Genomic DNA, 19346 nt, shown 5'->3' on the forward strand with positions numbered 1-19346 from the left:
CTGGTCGAAAAACCACTATTTTCATCAGCGATCGTAATTTTACGCAACTGATCGTTCCGAAGCCTTTTTCCACTTACTACATGTTCGATCGCACGTAAATTCGCTGTAATCGGAAATTATGAATGTTACAACTAATCCGTCCGCTCCAACTTTCACTGTAACTTTGCGTGATTTGCTTCGCGACCATTTAGGTAGCGAATACAATAGAAAACTATAGGGCGTATCAACCTGACGCCAGGTAGAAGTACTTAAGTGAAAGGACTAGACTACTATTGTAGCATTATTGGTTTTTGGATCACTGAATGAAGATGGAGACACTTTTACACATGTTTCTTTTCCGATTAATTCAATTACGAGGAAGAAGGGCTATACAGGCACCGGTTGACAACTTGCAAAGAAGGAGAGGTAGAAGAATCAGAGTCCCTAGAGTTTTCCTTCCATGTATGGGTTTGGAAAGCATTTCTGATCGAGAGATTATCCAGAGATTCCGTTTGGACAGAGAAGCTATTATGGAACTTTACTATGAAATAGCAGAATACCTGGAACCTATGACAATGCGTTCACAAGCCATACCCAGACTATTAAAACTGTTGGCAGCCTTACACTTTTTTGCCACCGATTCATTCCAAGCTGTGTCGTTGGACGCTTGTCTGACGATTATGACACCTAGATCGTCACGTGGGTAAAGAACTAAACCAATGCAAAATTTTACGGCTTGGTTTTTAGTACATTCATGTAACGAAGTGCCATCCGCATGGTGCGAATGCCGGCGGGTTATTTCGATACGGTCTGTGCGAAAAAATTTACATCAGAACTTGTAAGTGCTATCTGTTACATTGTGTATTATACTTTGAAAGTATGTATATGTGTAATTAGTATTAAAGATAAACATTGATGCTGACATTAGGACACACAATGTAATATTTTAGACAATGATTTTAAAATTTGAATGATGTTTGATTCAATATAATCTTAAACTGATAGCTCAAAGGGATAGCCCACCTAACATTAAACTGTCATGATTCAGATACAGCAGAAATTAAAATCACCTATTTACTGTCATGCTATTTTTAGTGTATTTCTTCCTTCTCTTGAATTTCATTTTCATTAAGAAATGTCATCTTATATGCCAGATGATTTTATAACACCTGTGTAGGGGTGGTTTTTAAAACTAGATTGCAATCCAGAGGGGTTACACAGGTACAGAGAGAAAACTGGCCCAGCTCTTAAAATATCCATTGATTGTAATAAATACATATGATACCCTGATGACATGTTATATTCACAATTATTCCTGCTCAGAATAATACATTTACACTATATACATATATTGGTATAAATAAACACAGAGACATGAAAGACAACATTGTTTAGAACAAAAAAAGGAATTTAGGGACATGTAAATATGTTTGCAAAAGATTTCTGACATAACACACACACTCACACACACACACACACACACACACACACACACACACACACACATATATATATATATATATATATATGCATGCAAATTATGACCTTAGGGAAGTCTCCCTATGTGTGATGCGGGAATCCAGACATGGACCCATTGCTCAGTGTGCCTAGAGGGATATGTCTGCACCTCACTGACGAGGCCCAAAATAGGCCGAAACGTACGTCTGGGGTTTTGCTGTATCTCTCGTTCAGAGAGGGATTGCCTGGTATTTCGGGGCTGGGCTGTACTGTGAAGTCAGGATCAGACTGATATGCTTCAGGAAAGTTCTTCTCTGTGAAAGGCACATGTTGGGCAAAAAGAGGCTGCTTCTTGGGTGGTAACTAGCCATAGAACAAGCTATTATGCTATTGTTCGTTCTCAGGTTGAGCGCTTCTCTCAGGAAAAACCTGAAGAACTGCAACATCGATGACTGTTAGTTAACAACAGTCTGATGCTCATCGCACCATAATTGACGCACGTGTTTTTGATGTGTTTTTTATAAATAAGAGCATTGTATGTGGATCCGCGGCAGCGATGTCTGGCGAGCATATTGATGCCTGCGAACGCACGGAGATTGACGCTTTGATAAATAAGCCCCCATATGTTTTACGATTGTAAAAAAACTGTTAAATGTAAATAACTTTTGGTATGTTTTATCAAATGTCCTGAAATTTTTAGAATATGTTTGAATAGATAGATTAATGTATTGTGTGATGTTTGGGGGAAATTGGTTAACATCTAAGTTAAATTTTGTACGTTAAGCCACATTAAGCTCCCCAAAAAGCAAGCTTAATGTCACTCATTTGCCTTGTGGGACACCAAAATCCATGAAACTTCTAGGATAGTTTTGGAAAGTGAAAAACTGAGTTTGTGCCAAGTTTCAAGGCAATTGATTGAAGTTATGGTGAATTTTGGTACATTAAGCACTTTTTACATTAAGCTGCTCTCATTAAGGGCTCCATGTACTAAGCAGTCAGCGAGCTACCCGCAACAAATCTCGCGTCAAAACTCGCAAACTGATATGTACAAAGTCGTCAACTATGTTCAAACTCGCATCTTTAAAATTGCGAGCGTACTTATCCGCCAAACCTCGCTACCTCTCCATTTTTCACTGTAATTAGACACATTTGACCACCAACTCGCCAAAAACGAATGTACTAAAAAATCTATTTGTCCGCTCGCTACAATTTCCGCTCCCACCTCGTTATTTTTGCCTCGCCACCTTTTAGGTGGCGGGCAAGGTACAAAACAATAGGAAAGTCAATCTAGACGCCAGTCTAGACATATATAAAAGGCAGTAATATCAGCATTGTACAGCATAACTGGCGTCTAATTTGTCTCTCATTTCCATGTACATAAATTGCGCCAAATTTGTCAACTGTAATTAAAGAGTAATCTATATTTTAAATTTGTATTGTATAGTTTTAATTTAGTTTAGTTTAATAATCTTTATAATTATTTTTATATTAATATTTATATATTATCAGATCCAGATGAAGCCATATCCAAATTGTAAATAAATATTACAAAAATAACGCTCTGTTATCACTCTTCAAAAATTTTTGAACAATAATAAAGTTGTTTAGATAAGTTGAACTTTTATAGGAGCAAAATTCTATTCCCGCGACTACTATGATGTTCGTGACACCTTGCATGTCACGTGTTAATAATTGGCCAGACAATTCAACTGAAAGTTAAGTACATCAGCTTAGTCGCGGCGAGCGAGGCGTCAAATTTATCAATAATCCGCCACTGCTCGCGGCGGGCTAGACTTGTCTATTTATTGGGGGATTATTAGTACATAGTGACAGCGGACGCCATTTCGCCCGCGGTGAGTAACGGTGAGTTTATCCGCGTCTAAAATGACGGATGAATTGACGGCTTAGTACATGGAGCCCTAAATGTTTTAGGATTGTAAAAAAATTGTTAAATGTGAATAACTTTTGGTATGTTTTATCAAATTTCCTGGAATTTTCAGAATATGTTTGAATAAATAGATTAATATATTGTGAGAAGTTTGGGGGAAATTGGTTAAGATCTAAGTTCAATTTTGTACGTTAAGCCACATTAAACTCCCCAAAAAACAAGCTTAATGTCACTCATTTGCCTTGTGGGAAACCAAATACCATGAAACTTCTAGGACCGATTTGGAAAGTGACAAACTGAGTTTGTGCCAAGTTTCAAGGCAATTGATCGATGTTTAGGTGAATTTTGATACATTAAGCTCTTTTTGCATTAAGCTGCTCACATTAAATGTTTTAAGATTGTAAAAAAATTGTTAAATGTGAATAACTTTTGATATGTTTTATCAAATGTTCTGACATTTTCAGAATATGTTTGAATCAATAGATTAATGTATTTTGGTAAGTTTGGTGGAAATTGCTTAACATCTATGTTCAATTTTGTACGTTAAGCCACATTAAGCTCCCCAAAAACAAGCTTAATGTCACTCATTTCCCTTGTGGAATTCCAAAATCCATGAAACTTCTAGGATAGGCTTGGATAGTGGAAATCTTGGGTTGTGCAGAATTATGCAGCAATTGATTAACATTTGGCCACTTTTTTACTCATTACGCCACATTAAGCTCCCCAAAAAACAAGCTTAATGTCACTCATTTGCCTTGTGGGACACCAAAATCCATGAAACTTCTAGGATAGGTTTGGAAAGTGAAAAACTGAGTTTGTGCCAAGTTTCAAGGCAATTGATTGAAGTTTTGGTGAATTTTGGTACATTAAGCTCTTTTTACATTAAGCTGCTCACATTAAATGTTTTAGGATTGTAAAAAAAATGTTAAATGCGAATAACTTTTGGTATGTTTTATCAAATTTCCTGAAATTTTCAGAATATGTTTGAATAGATAGATTAATATATTGTGAGAAGTTTAGGGGAAATTGGTTAAGATCTAAAATCAATTTTGTACGTTAAGCCACATTAAGCTCCCCAAAAAACAAGCTTAATGTCACTCATTTGCCTTGTGGGAAACCAAATACCATGAAACTTCTAGGATTGGTTTGGAAAGTAACAAACTGAGTTTGTGCCAAGTTTCAAGGCAATTGATCGATGTTTAGGTGAATTTTGGTACATTAAGCTCTTTTTACATTAAGCTGCTCACATTAAATGTTTTAGGATTGTAAAAAAATAGTTAAATGTGAATAACTTTTGGTATGTTTTATCAAATGTTCTGAAATTTTCAGAATATGTTTGAATCCATAGATTAATGTATTGTGGTAAGTTTGGTGGAAATTGGTTAACATCTAAGTTCAATTTTGTTCGTTAAGCCACATTAAGCTCCCCAAAAAACAAGCTTAATGTCACTCATTTGCCTTGTGGAATTCCAAAATCCATGAAACTTCTAGGATAGGCTTGGATAGTGGAAATCTTGGGTTGTGCAGAATTATGCAGCAATTGATTAACATTTGGCCACTTTTTTACTCATTACGCCATATTAAGCTCCCCAAAAAACAAGCTTAATGTCACTCATTTGCCTTGTGGGACACCAAAATCCATGAAACTTCTAGGATAGGTTTGGAAAGTGACAAACTGAGTTTGTGCCAAGTTTCAAGGCAATTGATTGGTGAATTTTGGTAGATTAAGCTCTTTTAACATTAAGCTGCTCACATTAAATGTTTTAGGATTGTAAAAAAAATGTTAAATGCGAATAACTTTTGGTATGTTTTATCAAATTTCCTGAAATTTTCAGAATATGTTTGAATAGATAGATTAATATATTATGAGAAGTTTGGGGGAAATTGGTTAAGATCTAAGTTCAATTTTGTACGTTAAGCCACATTAAGCTCCCCAAAAACAAGCTTAATGTCACTCATTTTCCTTGTGGGAAACCAAATACCATGAAACTTCTAGGATTGGTTTCGAAAGTGACAAACTGAGTTTGTGCCAAGTTTCAAGGCAATTGATCGATGTTTATGTGAATTTTGGTACACTAAGCTCTTTTTACATTAAGCTGCTCACATACGCAGGCCCATTTATCAAGCTCCGTATGGAAGGGCCGTTTTTCTGGCGAGTCTTCAGACTCGCCAGAAACACAAGTTATGAAGCAGCGATCTAAAGACCGCTGCTTCATAACCCTGTCCGCCTGCTCTGAGCAGGCGGACAGGAATCGCCGGAAATCAACCCGATCGAATACGATCGGGTTGATTGACAGCTCCCTGCTGGCGGCCGATTGGCCGCGAGTCAGCAGGGGGCGGCATTGCACCAGCAGCTCTTGTGAGCTGCTGGTGCAATGTTAAATGCGGAGAGCGTATTGCTCTCCGCATTTAGCGAGGTCTTGCGGACCTGATCCGCAGTGTCGGATCAGGTCCGCAAGCCCTTTGATAAATGGGCCCCTAAATGTTTTAGGATTTTAAAAAAATAGTTAAATGTGAATAACTTTTGGTATGTTTTATCAAATGTTCTGACATTTTCAGAATATGTTTGAATCCATAGATTAATGTATTGTGGTAAGTTTGGTGGAAATTGGTTAACATCTAAGTTCAATTTTGTACGTTAAGCCACATTAAGCTCCCCAAAAAACAAGCTTAATGTCACTAATTTGCCTTGTGGAATTCCAAAATCCATGAAACTTCTAGGATAGGCTTGGATAGTGGAAATCTTGGGTTGTGCAAAATTATGCAGCAATTGATTAACATGTGGCCACTTTTTTACTACATTAAGCCATTTTCACATTAAATGTTTTAGGATGTCCCTTCTCAAATTCTCTTGGCATTCTTTTAGAATTCCTAGAATTTTACAGTTTCTTCAGGATGGTTTGGATAAAGGTTTGTCTGCAAGTTCTTTGAATGGACAAATCTCTGCTCTTTCTGTTTTATTCCACAGGAAAATTGCTTAGCTTCCTGATATTCACTGTTTTGTACAGTCTTTGGTTCGTATCAAGCCTGTTATTAAATCAATCTCTCCTCCTTGGAGTCTTTATTTGGTTTTGAAGGCTTTACAGGCTCCTCCATTTGAGCCTATGCATTCTTTAGACATTAAACTACTTTCTTGGAAAGTGTTGTTCCTTTTGGCCATCTCTTCTGATAGAAGAGTTTCTGATTTATCTGCTCTCTCTTGTGAATCTCCTTTTCTGATTTTTCATCAGGATAAGGCAGTTTTGCAGACTTCATTTAAATTCTTACCTAAGGTTGTGAATTCTAACAACATTAATAGAGAAATTGTTGTCCCTTCTTTGTGTCCTAATCCTAAGAATTCTTTGGAGAGATCTTTACATTCTTTGGATGTGGTGAGAGCGCTGAAATATTATGTTGAAGCTACTAAAGTTTTCAGGAAGACTTCTATTCTATTTGTTAGCTTTTCTGGTTCCAGAAAAGGTCAGAAGGCTTCTGCCGTTTCCTTGGCTTTGTGGTTAAAGCTTTTGATTCATCAAGCTTATTTGTAGTCGGGTCAAGCCCCGCCTCAGAGAATTACAGCTCATTCTACTAGATCAGTCTCCACTTCCTGGGCTTTTAAGAATGAAGCTTCAGTTGATCAGATTTGCAAAGCTGCAACTTGGTCTTCTTTGCATACATTTACTAAATTCTACCATTTTTATGTATTTGCTTCTTCGGAAGCAGTTTTTGGTAGAAAAGTTCTTAAGGCAGCTGTTTCAGTTTGATTCTTCTGCTTCTGATTTAAGTTTTTTCTTTTCATTTATGAGACTAAACTTATGTTTTGGGTTGTGGATTAATTTTTTTCAGCGGAAAATGGCTCTTTTTATCCCTCCCTCTCTAGTGACTCTTGTGTGGAGTTCCACTTCTTGGGTATTGCTATCCTATACGTCACTAGCTCATGGACTCTTGCCAATTACATGAAAGAAAACATAATTTATGTAGGAACTTACCTGATAAATTCATTTCTTTCATATTGGCAAGAGTCCATGAGGCCCACCCTTTTTATGGTGGTTATGATTTTTATGTATAAATCACAATTATTTCCAAATTCCTTTGTTGATGCTTTTTGCTCCTTTTTATCACCCCACTACTTGGATATTCGTTAAACTGAATTATGGGTGTGGTGAGGGGTGTATTTACAAGACTCGTAATAGCAGTGGTAGTAAAAAAGCAGCGTTATGAGCCTTAACGCTGCTTTTTTACTCATAACGGGTGTGGTGAGGGGTGTATTTATAGGCATTTTGAGGTTTAGGAAACTTTACCCCTCCTGGTAGGATTGTATATCTCATACGTCACTAGCTCATGGACTCTTGCAAATATGAAAGAAATTATTTTATCAGGTAAGTTCTTACGTGTTTTTTTTTGTTATTTAGGTAATGGTATTTAATTTATTTAATTGTATTTAATTTAGGTAATTTATTTAATTGTAGTGTAGTGTTAGGTGTTAATGTAACTTAGGTTAGCTTTTATTTTACAGGTAAATTTGTATTTATTTTAGCTAAGTAGTTCGTAAATAGTTAATAACTATTTAGTAACTATTCTACCTAGTTAAAATAAATACAAGCTTGCCTGTGAAATAAAAATAAAACCTAAGCTAACTACAATGTAACTATTAGTTATATTGTAGCTAGCTTTGTTTTTTTTTTACAGGTAAGTATTTAGTTTTAAATTGGAATTATTTAGTTATTAATTGTAGGTTTTAATTAGATTCATTTTAATTATATTTAAGTTAGGGGGTGTTAGGGTTAGACTTAGGTTTAGAGGTTAATAAATCTAATATAGTGGCGGCGACATTGGGGGTGGCAGATTAGGGGTTAATAAATGTAGGTAGGTGGCAGCGATTTTAGGGGCGGGAGATTAGGGGTTAATAATATTTAACTCGTGCAAAACAGAAAGAGAAACAGTCTGCCAGGAATGAACATCAGCATCAATAGCTTGTTCTATGGCCCGGTTGCCATCTTGGAGTAGCTTCCTTCTGCCCAATTGTGCTTTTCACAGAGGAAAACTTTCCTGTAGTATATCAGTCTGATCCCGCCGACATGGTCAGTCCAGCCCCAAAATACCAAGCAATTCTCCTCTGAACAAGGAACATGACAACCCCAGATGATCGTTTAGGCCTCCTTTGGGCCTCGTCAGTGAGGTGCAGCCATATCCCTCTAAGCACATTGGGCAAGGAGTCCACGTCTGGTTTCCCCCATCACCCTTAGGGAGACTATCCCCAGGGTCATAGTTACATATGCAAAACAGAAAGAGAAGCAGTCTGCCAGGAATGAACAGCAGCATCAATAGTTTGTTCTATGAACTGGTTGCCACCTGGGAGTAGCTTCTTTCTGCCCAATTGTGCTTTTCACAGAGGAAAACTTTCCTGTAGTATATCAGTCTGATCCCGCGGACATGGTCAGTCCAGCCCAAAATACCAGGCAATTCTCCTCCGAACAAGGAACATGACAACCCCAGATGATCGTTTTGGCCTCCTACTAGGAGTGCGGTGGTTTAGGGGTTAATATGTTTATTATAGTGGCGGAAATGTCTGGTGCGGCAGATTAGGGGTTAATAAATGTAGGTAGGTGGCGGCGATGTTAGGGGCGTGAGATTAGGGGTTAATAATATTTAACTAGTGTTTGCGAGGCGGGAGTGTGGCGGTTTAGGGGTAAATATGTTTATTCTAGTGGCGGCAATGTCTGGTGCGGCAGATTAGGGGTTAATAATTTTATTTTAGTGTTTGCGATGTGGGAGGGCCTCGGTTTAGGGTTTAATAGGTAGTTTATGGGTGTTAGTGTACTTTTTAGCACTTTAGTTATGAGTTTTATGCTACAACTTTGTAGTGTAAAACTCATAACTACTGACTTTAGAATGCGTTAGGAATCTTGCGGGATAGGCTGTACCGCTCACATTTTGGCCTAAAAAAAAGCTTGTAATACCGGCGCAATGGAAGTCCCATTGAAAAAAGACTATACACAAATTGCGTAAGTTGATTTGTGGTAAGGCAAAAAAAAGTGTGCGGGACAGCTGTACCTACAAGACTTGTTATAGCAGCGGTAGTAAAAAAGCAGCGTTATGAGCCTTAAACTGCGTTTTTACTCATAACACAAGACTCGTAATCTAGCCAAAAATTTGTTAAGTACTTTCCTATTGTTCTTACAGTTAATATTTAAAGCAAATCATGGTTGAATATTTTTATTATCTAAACAGTTATGATTTTAACAGATTTATTGTATGTCATGTATAACTACACTTCCTAGGCTGTTACTATCTGTTTCATTTGTGACTGGTAGTATGATATAAAAAGGGAATTTCTATACTTCTGTAGAAGTGCGACAAAAACATAACTGAAATAGTTATAATGAGTGCAACAAACACACAAAGCACTCACTATTTTTTAGTTTTATATTTTCCTTCAACATCATGAACACTTCTTAAAATTCTCTCTGGAGTAGATATATAAGGAAAAAATAAATTAAAGGGACATGAAACCCAAAACATATTTTTCATAAATCATATACGGCATACAATTGTAAACAACTTTCCAATTTATTTTTATATTAATTTTGCTATATTCCCTTGTTATCCCTTTTTTAAAGGGGTAGCAGTGTACTACTGGGAAGAAACTAAACACATTGATAAGCCAATGAAAAGAGGTATATTTGTGCAGCTACCAATTAGCAGAATGAAACAAAATTAATAATAAAAGCAAATTGAAAAGTTATTAAAAATCTTCTGTTCTGTCTGAATCATGAGGAAAAAAATGGTCTTCATGACGTTGAAGGAAAATATAATCTAATAAATACTGAGTGCTTTGAGTGTTTGTCACACTCCTTATAATTATTTCAGTTATGTTTTTGTTACACTACTGATAGAAGTACACAAATTTCCTTATTTTATATTTTTTTCAGAACAGCAACATTTTGAAAACATACATACAAGATTGAATATATTAATTAATATGTATTTCCATTCATATTTATTCTAGTGTTTCTTTGTTTTTAATTCAGAATATATTATTTCATATGCTCCTGCACTGAAACCATTTGGTGGTAAAACTATAACCTACTCAGGAAAAACCTCATCAGCCATTATTGATGGTTTGCAGCCTGGAGAACGTTACATCTTCAAGATCAGAGCAGCAAACCGGAGAGGGCAGGGCCCTCAGTCGAAAGCTATTACAGTCAGTATGCCAGAAAGTAAGTATGGTGGTTTGCTCTAGCTGTACAATTACTTCATTGTTTTTACTGTCTTGTTCTGGTGCCAAAAGGTGTTATATTAAATTAGTATTGCAGTAACCGTAGTAATTTTATACTTTATTAAAAAAACAGCTTCTGAGTGTTAACTTCTAGAGCGCACTTTGTGATTTGTTATAAAGCACATTAAATACCCTCTTAAAGGGACATATACCTCAAATTTCTATCAGGCATATGAACACTATTTAAACTAGACATGTGCGATTCGGTTCAATTCGGAAATTCGGAAAATTCGGCAAATTCTGAGATTTGGATCGAACCGAATCGCTGAATTAAAATAGTGCCGAATTTACCGAATAAATCCGAATAACTTCGGATTTATTCGGTAGTTTCGGATGGCCATGGATTACACTAGTATTGTACAGTATATTAGGTTATATCACTCTGCTATGGGATACACCTAATGTACAGTACATAATACTAGTCTAATCCCACCTAACACTTACCGAAATTCCGAATTTCCGAATCCGAACCGAATCCAGACGAATTTATTCGAATCCGAATGAATCCGAAACAAATCCGAACCGAATTTATTCGAATCTAAATGAATCCGAAACAAATCCGAACTGAATCGATTCAAATTTTTCCAAATTCGAATCGCTCCGAACCGAAATTCGAAAAAATCCGATTCGATCCGAACCGAATTTTTTCGCTGTGCACATGTCTAATTTAAACCTAAAAATACACAAAGTAAAAAGTTATTAAGCAATAATAAAAGTAGCTCTACTATAAAATATGTTTATGTGGCCATTATGAATTTAGCTATGCTCGCCCATTAAAAAGGTATGTCCAATCAAATCCATAGGGTTTAAAAACATTAATATTGCCCTGTTGCTGCTGTAATACAACTAAAGGTTTAAATAAAAAAGATAAATCTACAAAACAAAAATTAGGACACAACATCCAAGACTCAAGGTAAAAATCCTCTTTAATACAATTTGCTCCTGCTAAAAATATATACACTGTGTGACCACTTTATTAGGTACAGCCCTACTGTGCACACAAATGGTTTCTTCCACTACATTACACGTCACATGGCCACGGTTTTGGTATAAACACAGCAGAACAACCTTCCTACTATCAGTTTACAAGTTTACAAACCACAGTGAGAATGGGTAAGAGCAGCATTATAATGGACTTTCAATGTGACTTGATAATTTCATTAAAAAATAGAAGTATTTTTTTTCTTTTAAAATCCTTTTCACATTTAGCATTATATTAATCTATTTTACACTTCCAATCCTTTAATAATGACATTTTCACAAAAATAATTGTACTGGAAAATAGTTTTAATTAAGTGCAGATAAGTCTACACATCATACTGTTATGGAAATAAATAGGCATGGAGGATTGAAACACATTCACCTCTGAGGAAGTGATCACAGATCTCACAAAATTTGTCAGGAAGTCACATGACCTTACGTAAGTGACATCACTTCCTGTTACTGTTCAGCACCCCACAAGCAGAGACACTAGCATCACGGAACACTAATTATACATTCTGGACTTATATGTGATAATACTTTATCTCCAATACAGGAGTAAGTTTTCGCATATTGTTATATACACAATACACAAACGATTTAAGAAAACGATCATTTTAGTTAAGACAAATCAGAGTTAAATGCCTCAAAACTTGAAAACATTTTTTTTTAACAATTTTAATTTTATAATGTGTTTTACTATAGTCTAGATTACAAGTAGAGCGCTAATTTAACGTGGACCATAAACAGGCAAAATTGCCCATTTACGAGTGCACATTAAATAATCAGCCATTACAAGTGGCTGGTTAATACTTTGCACTCATGTTCATTAACCAGAGATCAGATCTCTGGTTAATGAAAAATATGTCCCCCAATTTCCCCCAAAATAAAGTGTAAGGTTCCTTTTTTAAAATAAAAAATGGTAGCATCTTTATTATTTTTTAAAAATAACTGCACAAAGCAGTTATTAGGGGTTAAAGTGAGGGGATGTGGGGTGTTAGAAAAAAAAATGGCAATGAAAAGTGCCTTTACATTGCGGTCTATGGGGACTGTGTTAAAACTTTTTGAACTAGAGATAGTGTATTTATGCTGCTTTTATAAGCAATCTGCTTCCTCTGAGTTGTCTCTAAACAGCTCCAAAAAGGGATTATAATGCAAAGATGAGGAAAAAGCAGCGCTCCTCAAATAGGGAGCCGAAGCCTATATAAAGGAATAGTGTCTGTATAAATATCTTATGTGGCTGAATAGTTTCTGCATACGGCAGTCTGGTTAGAAGTTAACAAAAAATCTAGTCTATATATAAAAAAATATATATATATATATATATATATATATACAGTATTTATATATATATATATATATATATATATAAGGGCTGCACTATTAATCGCGGATGCAGTTTTAAACCGCGATTAACTAGATCATGGTGACTGACTGAGCTCAGGCTGAGGGGGGGGGGGCAGCTGTGTCGGATCTAGCTGGAGGGATAGCCGGCCATGCAGTGCTGAATGGACTAGCAGCGTTTTCTTGTCCGGTTCAGCAGAAAGCTCCATTCAAAGTATTTGGGCGCGCAGACCGTGCATCCTGCTGGCCAGCTTTCTATTCAAGGTGGGAGGGAGCCGCTGTGCTTGCTGCTGCACCGGACAAGAAAACGCTGCTTGGGGGACCGGTGAGTGACTGTGGTAGTGTTGTGTAATGGGACTCACTTGGCATAGGTCACCATTGCAAGATAAAGAGCTTGTCTCCTCTGCATTAGAATCATACTGCAAACTATAGAGCTTAGCTGGCTTACTTTACACTATTATTGTTTGCTATAGAGACATTACTGCAGAGTATTGCATACTATGGAGCATGCTTACTTGCAATATTTCTACAGTCACAGAGATTGCTCACTCTGGAACTAAGAATATTACTCTATTTTATGAAGCTTGCTTATTTTTTAATAGAACATTAGTGCTGCAAGTTAAATGCATTCTCACAGTGTAATAAAATACTGTAGGTTATGGGAAAAAAAATAAAAATAATATATATATATTTATACCAGTGTTTTTCAACCAGTGTGCAGTGGCGCACTAGTGTGCCTTGAGAGATCCTCAGGTGTGCTGCGGCAGACTGACAACAGTGTGACATATTTTTTACATTTTGCTTGTTTTTTACTCTGGGCCGTATTTTGAGTGAGATGATGACTGAGGATAACTGCAGCGGCAGCTCGCCTCCCCGACCCAAGTTCACACTTGGGAGGAACCCCCACAACACGTGCCTAGTGCCGGCTCTACACGCAGCACCACGCGACACTTCAATCCCCCATGCATGCTGGCGCAGCTTTGCTCCTCCTCCAGAACAGCATACCATGCTCCACATATAATCTTGTGTTACACAGATAACACTTTTCCTAGTGGGGTGTCCCTCTTTCAAATGTTGAAATATTGGGAGGTATGTGACAGGCTCATCAGGCATCATTTACAACCATGACATATTGACATTCATTCACAGACACTCATTATGATTGTTTGTGAATGAATGTCAATATGTCATGTATAGTTTGTAGGAGGCATGGCATGACAGTACAGTATGTGTGTGTGTGTGTGTGTGTATATATATATATATATATATATATATATATATATATATATATATATATATGCTGTATTAGGCTACAATGTGTGATTTTGTAAAATATGGTGGTGTGCCGCAGGTTTTTTTAAATGTAAAAAAGTGTGCCACGGCAAAAAAAAGGTTGTAATTTTATTCTCCCAGAGTGTATTGGACATTGAGATTATTTAAATGTTAACAAACAATGTATCATTGCAGCAAATAAGGCCATTAGACTGCTTGGTTGTATTGGTAGAGGTATTTGCAGCAGAAATAATAAGGTTCTTAGGCCACTTTACAGATCATTAGGTCTCATCTTGGGTATTGTGTGCAGTTCTGGTGGCCATATCGCTAGAAGGATATAAATAAACTGGTATCTGTGCAAAGGAGGGCTACTAAAATGGTACATGGTCTAAAAAATAAAACTTACCAGGAGAGGCTCAATTACCTAAATATGTATAGCTTAGAGGAGAGAAGGGAAAGAGGTGATATGATAGCAACTTTCAATTATATTAAGGGGTTTAGTAAAGCTGAGAGTGAGAGCATTTTTCATACAATGAAAAATTCAAGAACAAGGGGTCATGAACTTAAACTGAAGGGCAGTAGATTCAAGAGTAATTTGATGAAGCACTTTACAAAAAGGGTGATTAATTAATGGAATAAACTTCCACAAGAGGTAGTAATGACAAACACTGTGGGGTACTTTACAAATGCCTGGGATAAGCATAAGGCTATCCTGAGATCTAGATACGTTTATACTTTTAGAAGATATTGTGCAGACTTGCTGGGCTTATGGTTCTTATCTGCTGTCAAAATCTATGTTGATCTATATACACACACATTATAGCCTTTTCCATTTTAACACCTTGCCATATACCATTTAATCCTTTAAAAAAAAAGAATATTTATATGAATATTTTTTATCAGATAGTCTAAATATAAGTGTAACACTTTATTTTAATGTATTTATGTTGTGGTGCACATTTTATTTAAACTCTCACTTGTGCAAACTCGATGCACGCAAATTTAGTTTGTGCTCCAGCGAACGCATTTTCTTTCAACTTAAAATATGCGCGCAAGTTAGCATGGGAACAATATTGCTCATCTCGACCCATGCTAACAATAAAGCACCTACATGTAATCTAGCCCAGAATAAGAAAGGCAATGATTACAAAAGGGGAAATTAATAATGAATAAAATCACTTTGCAAGACTAATTTTTTTCAGGGTTATTTTTTTTTAGCCATGTTAGCTCCAGAATAACAAATGTTGGATAACAAATAAGGCAAAATGTAATATCTTTAGAGTGTAAATCAGAATAAATAACTTTTATAGCAACAGTCTCTGAAGCAATTGGACCAGATTTGAGTTGTAACCCATCAATTACCAGAAAAAGAAATGGAGACAATTTAGCAGAAAAGCTCAAGTATTGGAAGCAGCCTGTGCCACCAGAGAGTCAGTTATTACCACCACTCTTTGGACTGAATGTACTAAGCAGTGTTAGCTGCTTTTGTGCCCTTGCAGGGCAGGCTCGCACGGAAGGTAAGAAGCAGACTGCTGTTTCTTACACTCTCTGCCACCTCTGAGATGGCATATTGAAATCATCCCAAACATGCTTGCTTGGGGTGATTGACAGGAATCATGTGATAGAAGGTGGAGTCATTACACACTTAATGGGACATGAAATTCAAAACTTTTTTTTTCATGATTCAGATAGAGAATTCAATTTTAAATAACTTTCTAATTTACTTCTATTATCTATTTTGTTTCATGCTCATCATTTGTTGAAGGAGCAGCAATGCATTAATGGTTTCTAACTCAACACATGGGTGAGCCAATCACAATCAATATATATATGCAGCCACCAATTAACAGCTAGAACCTATGTTCTCTGCTGCTTCTGAGCTTGCCTAGATAAACCTTTCAGCAAATGATAACAAGAGAAGGAAGCAAATTAAATAATAGAAGTAAATTGGAAAGTTGTTGTAAATTGGAAAATTGTATTCTCTATCTGAACCATGAAAGAAAAAAAAAATGTGGGTTTCATGTCCCTTTAAGGAAGTGTGTAATGATACATCTGGGCATTGGACATAAAGGGTCCACAGCCCGTTCAATGCAAACCTTGTCAGCAGAATACAAGGGGTCCATTGTCTAAACTGATCCCACTGAAACACAAATGGGAAGGTAAAATGACTCTGGGACATGGTGATAGCATCTGCTGAGAGAAAAAAAACAGCACTTAAACTAATGTAATGTGATGTAACGAGTAAGACAGAAACAGAGCATGATTTCCAGAAGTCCCACAGCATAAACAAAGTCCCGAAGTAATGTGTCTATGTATTTTAGAAAGTGGGCCTCTCATCAAACTCAATTGCATGGGTTCCAGATCAGCAGTAGCAGGAGATGAAGGTTCAAACAAAAAGCTGGGCATAGATGGTTTTGGTCTATGAGATGACTGTTTTTTTTTTCCTCTGGCATTCACTAAGGGGCCAATTAATATGTATAGTCAGCAAAACCAGGGCAGCCAATGATTCAGGAATACTAACTTGAGCAAGTTAATCTTTCAAGGCTTCAGAAATTCCAAGACTAAGATGATAACACAAAGAACTCAGAAATGGAATATTCAACTGGATGTGAACCTTGGCTCAAGTTTTGCAAAGTGTATTTGGCTGTTGAGGGTTGCAAAGGATCATCATAGAGAGTAGATATAGCTTCCAAAAAACTCATAGTGACTGCAGGATATTACTGTTAATCTCAAGTAGAGCTTGCACCCAGGCCAATTGTCTCCCTCAAGCAAAGCAATAATTGTTCTCACTTTTATACAGTAAGTCACTTGTTTTAGAGAGAACAACAATTTGCAGATGTAAATTAACTCCTGGTACAGTGGATCATTGTGAACAGAGAACATTTTTCTGGCAGGGGAACATAAGGTTCCAACAATAGCGCAATTGCTTCTGCTGCACTTGAAACTGTGGAGGAAATTAACTGTGACTCACAGCTGATCCACTTGTGACTGCAGATTATGTTCTGAAATTAAGACGAATAGAGCAGGAAATTATTTTCTTAGTTTTCATTCTGTAAATGATGAAACTGCTAAATTACGAATTTTAAAATATCTCCAAAAGTTCTGTACCAAACGTTAATATACAGAATGAGGTTTGTCTTTGCAAATTAATATTTGATGGCAACGCACACATTTTGGGCTTTCTGCTTATTATTTTTAAACCTGTGCAAAAGATCTCGGTCTCCAACAAACAAGACCCAATAGCAAGCGATTTAATCTTGAAGTAATTGCTGATAGCAAGCCTGTTTAAAAAAGATGAAAGTACTGTAATTTACATTCATGAATATGTAGATATACCATAAAAATAAAAACAGTGGGTGAGATTACATATGCGGCGCAGGCTTCAGCGCAACTGCTGAAACCCGCACCGCCCATAATTTCACCTCACGCATCGGGGAATCACATAAACCCTGCCGGCAGTTCATAAAGTGCTGTAAGTCAGATAAACTAGCGATGTGCGTAAATACACATTTCCTGGAGTCGCCAGTGACTTATGGTACTTTAGAAACTGCCAGCGCATAAGAAAAAAAAAAAGTTGCCTCCCGTAAAAGTCTAACCTGCCTCCCAAAAATAAATCTGACACGTAAAACCCCTATATCCGCCATCACCCCCATATCGGAAATAATAATAAAAGTATTAAGCCCTAAACCAACAACCCCCCACAACGCAATATGCCTAATTAAACTATTAACCCCTAATCCGCCATTCACCCACATTGCGATCTACCTAATAAATGTATTAACCCCTAATCTGCCATTCACCCACATCGCAATCTACCTAATAAAAGTATTAAACCCTAAACCACCAAACCCGGACATCGCAAAGTAACTAATTAATGTATTAACCCCTAAAATGCCAAACCCCAACATCGTAAAGTAACTAACTTATTAACCCCATAACTGCCAAACCCCCACATCGCAATAAACCTAATTAATCTATTAACTCCTAAACTGACAACCCCCCACAACGCAAATAACTAATTTAATTACTAAGTCCCCTAACCTAACACCCCCTAAATTAACCCCAAATTACATAAAATATTAAATTATAATTAAAATAACAATTATAATAACCAAATTATTAAAAATTGAAAATTAAAGCTAATCCCTATGAAATTAAAAAAGCCCCCCCAAATAAAAACACCCCCTAATCTAATACTAAACTACCAGTTGCCCCTAAAATGACTTTTTGTAAACCCCCCTTCCACCAAACCCCCAAAAATACCCCCCCCCCCTAATCTTAACTATCTATAGCCTTTAAAATTTTAGGGCATTGCCCTAATTTAAACAGCTTTTTTGCTTTAAAAATTCCCCCCCAACAGTAAAACCCATCTGCCCACTAAACCCCCCAAAATATAAAAACCTTAAACTAAAAAAACCTAAGCTACCCATTTCCCCAAAAAGAGCATTTGTGTGGGCATTCCTCTTTAAAAGGCATTCAGCTCTTTTACTGGCATTAAAAGGGTATTCAGCTCTTTTACCACCCAATAAAATCCCTAATCTAAAAAAAACAAAATAATAATAATAATAAAAAAAAAAGCCTTAATCTAATCCCCAGATAGGTACTCATGGTTCCTGAAGTCCGGCAGTGAAGTCTTCTTCCAAGTGGCAACATCTTTTTCCATCGTGGCAACCTCTTCTATCTTCATTCAGGACAGCGGAACTGAAGACCGGCAACCGCGGAGCCATGGATTTGAACAGCCAATAGGATTTCAGTAACTTTCATTCTATTGGCTGATTTGAATTTGAAGATTCAAATCAGCCAATAGGAATGCAAGGTACGCCATATTTAACGAGTAACTTGCATTCAATATTCAGTGTACGGCGATGATCGTACAAAGAGGATCCTCCACGCTCCGCGGTCGCCGGTCTTCAGTTCCGCGGTTGCTGGTCTTCAGTTCCGCGGTCCTGGATGAAGATAGAAGAGATCGCCGCTTGGAAGAAGACTTCACCGATGGACTTCAGGAACCGTGAGTACCTATCTGGGGGTTCGATTTAGGCTTTATTTTTAATTTTTGTATTTTTTAGATTAGGGATTTTATTGGGCGCCCTTTTAAGGGCAGTTAAAGAGCTGAATGCTAGGTTAGGGGGCTTAGTAATTTAATTAGTTATTTGCGTTGTGGGGGGG

General features: G+C 36.8%; 1 protein-coding gene across 1 annotated transcript in view; it reads left to right on the plus strand.

Moving 5' to 3' along the window:
- Positions 1-19346, plus strand: part of FNDC1 (fibronectin type III domain containing 1) — a 425464-nt gene that overhangs the window by 193754 nt on the left and 212364 nt on the right. Inside the window, 1 exon segment of the mRNA XM_053711170.1 lies at positions 10336-10524. Within this exon segment, the coding sequence (XP_053567145.1) occupies positions 10336-10524 (189 nt within the window).

This window comes from Bombina bombina, chromosome 4 (genome assembly GCF_027579735.1).
Source record: "Bombina bombina isolate aBomBom1 chromosome 4, aBomBom1.pri, whole genome shotgun sequence".
Taxonomy (NCBI): domain Eukaryota; kingdom Metazoa; phylum Chordata; class Amphibia; order Anura; family Bombinatoridae; genus Bombina; species Bombina bombina.